The 6,640-nt window shown below is 28.6% G+C and overlaps 1 protein-coding gene across 1 annotated transcript; it reads left to right on the top strand.

The window, feature by feature from the left end:
* Nucleotides 1-1,097: 1,097 nt before the first annotated feature.
* LOC129873831 (cyclic dof factor 4-like) lies at nucleotides 1,098-2,074 on the top strand. The gene has a single exon (XM_055949020.1). It carries the CDS (start codon nucleotides 1,243-1,245, stop codon nucleotides 1,744-1,746), a length of 504 nt encoding a protein of 167 aa, XP_055804995.1. The 5' UTR covers nucleotides 1,098-1,242; the 3' UTR covers nucleotides 1,747-2,074.
* Nucleotides 2,075-6,640: the final 4,566 nt, after the last annotated feature.

A 6,640-nucleotide genomic window follows, 5' to 3' on the forward strand; every position in this document is an offset into this window, starting at 1 on the left:
AATAAAGAATAAAAAGGAAAAAAGAACCTTGTTTGTTGCTCATGGCGGCTCCCTTTTTCCTTTTATTCTTTTACTGTAAATTTACAACTTACTTTATTCTTTTTTTTTTTTGCACTTTTTGCTCCCCTAATTATATCTATCACACGTATATGGTTACTAACCTATTCATATACTTGAAAACCAATGATTTTACTTTTCCTTTTTTTTTTAAAGTCAAAAGTAAGTTATTTATTAAATACTATCACATCCATTTAATTTGATGTGTTTAATTTATTTAGATACGAAATTTAAAAATATATTTTTTTTATATATTAAGACTTCAAATTAAAGATGTATATTAGCATGTTAAAATACTTGTTTAGTCTTGTGGTTTTGAATGTATTATATTCATTTCTACAAAAGAATGTTATTAAAAATAGAGTTACGTATAAATATTTGAATAATTTTTTTAAATATATAAAAAATAGCATTTTTTTTAAAACATAAAATAAAAATACACATTTCAACTAAAAAGTAGCAGCTTTACATGTAGTGACTAGTGATCCTTTTTAGATAGAGAGTTTCATAAAGTCTTTGGAAAAAAATCACACACTAAGCTTGGTAATCATAATACACTGACCTCTAACAATTCCCATTTTATTTGCATACTTTTCCTTTTAATCAGTCTTATAATGACTGTTTTTGGTACTTTTTTTTATAAAAAAAGCTTTAACATTCTTCTAGACATGGGCTTAAATTTTAGAACAATAGTATATATATATATATATATACATATATATATATATATATATTTTAACTTTATCCAACAAGTAAATTTATAACTAGAGTAGTAACACTGGAGTAATATAAAGTTTCTCTAGTCATCACCCATGAACTTTTTCTTTCTTGACTTAACCTCTTTTTCCATTAGCAAAGAAAAAGACTTGCCCTTTTTTTCCTCTCTCTCTTTCATGTCCTTTTTCTTCTATACTTTTATATTTCTTCAAGTAGATCTCTTTCTTCCACTCCATCATCTATGAACTTTTTTATACTCCCCTATCTAGCCCCCCCCCCCCCCCCAACCCAACCTCTACAACTCACTCTACACTTTTTTTCCCTTTTTAAGTACACATCCATATACACATCTCTACCTATATATATATTAATCAACTCCTTAGCCCTTACAAGTTAATTCTTCTCTACATCAAACATATACATAATACATTCACTTGCCTCTAACCCCACAAAAGGCATCAAGAAAATATGGCTGAAATTCAAGAAAATCGCATCTCACAAGGCATCAAATTGTTTGGTGCAACAATACAAGTTCAAGAAAAACAAGCCAAAAATACTCATCAACCAACAAACAAAGTTGTTGATGATGATGATCATGATGATAATGATCAAGAAAAAAGGCCAGACAAGATCATCCCTTGCCCTAGATGCAAAAGCATGGAAACCAAATTTTGTTACTTCAACAACTACAATGTTAACCAACCAAGACACTTCTGCAAAGGTTGTCAGAGATACTGGACGGCTGGTGGGGCCCTACGGAACGTGCCCGTAGGAGCTGGCCGTCGCAAAGCCAAGCCACCATGCGGGCCGGGCCGCGATGGCGACTTGACCGGATTATCAGATGGTTGTAATTTCTTTGATGTGGCTAACCAGCTTGACTTTGATGGAGTGGTGGCGGCTCATGAAGATCAATGGCATCTTTTTCCGGCGGCCAAGAGGAGGAGGAGCACCTCCGATAGCCAATCTTGTTGATTCCCTCTTTGTCGTCTAGTGCTTATATAAATTATATTCTATGTACGTGGAATTAGTAAATGAAAAAAAAAAGTTGGAATGAGAAAAGATATTTACAAAAAAAAAAAAGAAAAAACATTTGCAGGCTGACTTTGCTTCCTTGATTGTATATACAAGCTGTCTTAATTAGTTAAACAAAGGGTCTTAATTAGTTGTTAATTAAGTAATACTTATTATTGAAAGTTGCACTGATTTATATCCTAATCAATCGTGTTGATCATGAGTTGAGGGACAAGATAGCATGCCACAACCCATCATAAAATGTCCGACATACACTTGTTATTATCATATTGGTCCAATAATTGCATGTCCCTTATTTTGGGTCACTTTATTATAGTAAGTTTCTTCATTTCATTTTATATAATTGTATTTGATTGCCACATACAAAATTTAGAAGTTATTAATTAACTGGGTTATTGGTAATAATCAGATTTTTTTTTATCATGGCTGGAAAAATCGTTGGATAAAAATACATTGATCACATCAAGAACGTTTACAATTTGAATTTTTCGAGTATTATATAGAAGAAAATAATGTCAAATATTTCGTAACGTGCTTTATAAATAGTGGTAAAATTGAGTATTTTATACAAATATATACTTCATGAAGATGAATAATAGTTGTAGCCTGTAGGATAAGATTGGAACAAAGGGGGCCGGATTAGCTAGGGAGTATGTCATATGCACCTATACGTGAAAAGATACCTCGAATGCATACCTTATCAATAAGAGAATACTCATATAGCTAGTTGCATTATTGTTAATTAATTGGGTATGCTAATTATATATATGTATATGTAAGTATATATACCTCTATATGAAGACTAATGTATAGGAAATGATAGGTAGATGAAAACAGATTCGGAGCCCTAAAACTGACTTATAAATGAGGTCTAGTGTCCAGATGTAGTCTAGAGATCAATAAAGTGGTTGAGAATCACAACTAATTATATTAGCTAGGTGATTTCTTTTTATTTATCAAACTTAAGTGGATAGTGTTATTAAGTACTACTTCGAGTGCTAGCTGGTGGGCGCTAGACACATCACCGGGGGTCTAGTAGTACACATTTGATCCCATAACTGTATATAAAGTAAAAATAGACGTGACACGTAGTCAGGTCAGATATTAACTTATAAAATGACAAAAACAAATAAATCAACACCGGGGTGATCCATGCACTAGCTACTTATGAGATTACACTTAATAACTAAATTAATTCAAAATTTGTATAAAACAAGCACGGGAAAATACACAATTTAGTGTTATTGTGGAAAAAGTTTCCATTTTTAAGATACCAAACAATTGTTCCAAAAACTTGCGGAGAACAATTTTAATATAATTCTCTTAAAATCAGAGGGAATATTTCTTCTTTCTTCTTCATGAGTTTTTTTAGAATAGTGGTGGAGTTGTTTCCAATCCAAAAGTGACATTGAGTTGAGGGAATTATTCCCAACTTCCAAAATATGCATTTAAAATTTCTCTTCTTCTTCTTTCTTGAAGAAGGTCTGAGGGGGGACCTCTAAGGTCGGTGAAATAGCGTTTATCGACCATTTTTTAATAATATATACCTTTGAAAATTAGTTATTATTACGAAGTTTCATGGAACTCTTGAAAAATCACCTACAAAATTTGAAATTCGGACTATCACTATTTATTATGTTTAGGAAATAAACTTCCAACGGAAAACAAAAAAGAGGATTTTTATTATTTAGGATTAAAACAAAACAACTGCACATGCACAGCTGTAGAATAAAGAAATATTGGAATTCTAATAAATCCCCCATACACCTTATTCTTGTTTTTTGGGCCTAATTAATGCCTCTAAAATGCTATAGAATATTTAGTTATTTCAACCATTTCTTTTGCGCGTGTATAGAATCAGAATTAGATGCCACTTGATGGTGAGTTTTATTCACATTTCACAACAAATACAATTTCCCCGCAAGAAAATAAAGAATTTTAGGGAAAGTGTGGAAAAGAAAAAAGGAAAAAGAAGGTACCCTTACAAAACTAAAAACATATAGTACTTATATACTATTTGTTGGTGAAATTACAAGATTACAAATTACAATTGAAAAAAATAAAAATGAAGAAAATAAAATCTTCAGGCTGAGGCATAGTCCTCTTGACTTGTCCCCTTCAGGATACAACAGCCTTAGCACAAAGTGTAACTCAATAAACTTTGGACAAGAGTTGAGTCTAAAGCTCCACAAAAAGAACACATCTCTTCAACTAATAAGAACTCTCTTTTTGACTAACTCTTATGAACTTTATATTTTCTTGTGTGTTAAAAAATAAAGGAAGACCATCTCTATTTATAGGTGAGGAAGTCTTCCTAACAATGAATAGGAAGATAATAGTAGAGTAAATATATAAGATAATTGGCCTAGAGGTTACATAAGTTACAATGTATAATTGAGGAATAAAGAGTGAAGTAATGTGGGCAACTAATGGCACCAACGTGCAAAGAAGCTGCCAAGAACTCCAACGTAACGTTAGTCACAAATGAAGAACGGAAAAGGGCCAAAATTACTCCTGAACTTTGAAAAATAGTTTATTTATACCCTTCGTTATACTTTAGGGCCAATTATACCCTTACCGTTTTACTTTGGACCAAATATGCCCTTGAGTATAATGGAGTGCCACGTGTCGGTCTCTCAGTGGCCAATTTATTTCCGTTTTTAAATCTTTTTTTTTTATCTATTTTTAAAATCTTTTTTAAATTTTTTTTTTTAATCTTTTTTTTAAAATCTGTTTTTTTTAAAAAAAATTATATGTTTTTTAAATCTTTTTTTAAAATTAAAGATTAAAAAAATAGATTTTAAAAATATATAATATTTTTTTTTAAAAAAAAAGATTTAAAAAAATATTTTTAAAGATTAAAAAAAATAGATTTAAAAAGCATATAATTTTTTAAAAAGAAAAACAGATTTTAAAAAAAAAAATTAAAAAATATTTTTAAAGATTAAACAAAATAGATTTAAAAAACATATAATTTTTTTTTAAAAAAAAACAGATTTAAAAAAAAAGATTATTTTTTTTTAAAAAAAAAAGATTTTAAAAACAGATAAAAAAAAAGATTTAAAAACGAAAATAAATTGGCCACTGAAAGACCGACATGTGGCACTTCATTATACTCAAGGGTATATTTGGCCCAAAGTAAAATGATAAGTATATAATTGACCTTAAAGTATAATGAAGGGCATAAATAAACTATTTTTCAAAGTTTAAGGGTAATTTTGACCCGAATGGCAATTAAGCCAAATCCAACGGACACTAGCAGTAATGCACTAAAGTGAGTAAATAGGCATAATGCCTAACCTCTGACAGAAATGAAACAAAGAAATTGGTATATGCACTTTAACAATATTTAATTAATATTAAAATGCTAATAAACCAACACTAATAATTGAATCAACCTCCAAACAACGTGAACATGCATTTTTAAATAAGAAAATCGACAATTCAACATGTAGGTGGAGGACTTATAAATTCAGATCTCACTTTAACCTATCTACAAAATATTTTCATGTGCTTAACATATTGAAAATGAATTAATCCTCTGTATATGTGAGATGGTTCTGAGATAGATAAAAACAATAATGAATATCCTATAGTTTAAATTTTCAAAAGAAGTCGCAAACTTCGACGTTCCACAACTAATTTAGTATATATATATATATATATATATATATCGTTTGACGTATGAAATTAATCAGAAGCATCATATTATAATTTGATTATTCTAAATTTTGTGAGATCAAGTACTAGCCTGACCAAAAAATCATACAAAATCCAATAATTTAAATATTTAATTATGGAATACATAGAATTATGTGAAAAGCACATTCATTTGTTATTTTTGTTTGTCCGCTATTTCTAAAATCGATTTTCACTTTTATTTATCACTTTTAACCTATCAAAAAAAGATATTTTTTTTCATGTATTACCCATAGCATTAATTGCTTATTCCCCAAATGATTTTTCAAGTCCTAATAGTAAACATCAATTAATAGGGATAGTATTGTAAAATAGTCAAGTCAATAAGTATGTCAAATTTAAATATGACAAGTAAAAATGAACTGATCGAGGAATTAATTTATACGCAATTTATTTTAAAATAAGTGATGTTTTAGATAACACAAGAAGACATTAATGATGATTTTCCAATTTTACCTTCTTTAAATAAAGAGAGGTTTACATAAACCAAGAAATTATCAAATAGTTACTCCCTTCGTTCACTTTTACTTATATATTTTAGATTTTGTACATCCCTTAATAAAAAATAATTGATATAAATATTTATCATAATATACATATTAATTAATGTTTAGTATTAAATCTTGAAAAATAAATTTGAAAATAAATAATTAAAACTAAGGGTAAAATATTAATAATCCCCCCCCCCTCCTTTTTGATAGGTTAAAAGTGACAGCAAATTAGTTTATTTGACTCTTTCTTTTTTGATCCTCCACAATGCAAATTAGCTATCAAGTTTCTTTAAATTTCGAACATTTTGAAATAATTGACTTTTATAAAAATAAAGATATTTTCATGTTATTCTTAACTATTTTTATCTTTTTATAAATTTTAGTATAATATACATATTTCTATATAACTATATATTTGATTACTATGTATGTGGTTATTCTAAAATCATCTCAAAAGATTTTATTTTTTTACTAAATACAATGTTAGTTAGGTTAGTTTAATTATAATTTGTATTTTTAAAATTTTTAGTTTTTTCTATAAAAAAAAATAAACTCATTCTCCAACATCGAAAATTGATGAAGAATTTGGGGTTTTTGGAGCCTATATAAAGGCTCATATGAAGTGAGAGGTTTTTTAGCCACCC

This window comes from Solanum dulcamara, chromosome 11 (assembly GCF_947179165.1).
Source record: "Solanum dulcamara chromosome 11, daSolDulc1.2, whole genome shotgun sequence".
NCBI classification, from domain to species: Eukaryota; Viridiplantae; Streptophyta; class Magnoliopsida; order Solanales; family Solanaceae; genus Solanum; species Solanum dulcamara.

Excerpts from the sequence above, each read along its gene's own strand:
- LOC129873831 (XM_055949020.1), top strand. The coding sequence starts at position 1,243 with ATGGCTGAAATTCAAGAAAATCGCATCTCACAAGGCATCAAATTGTTT.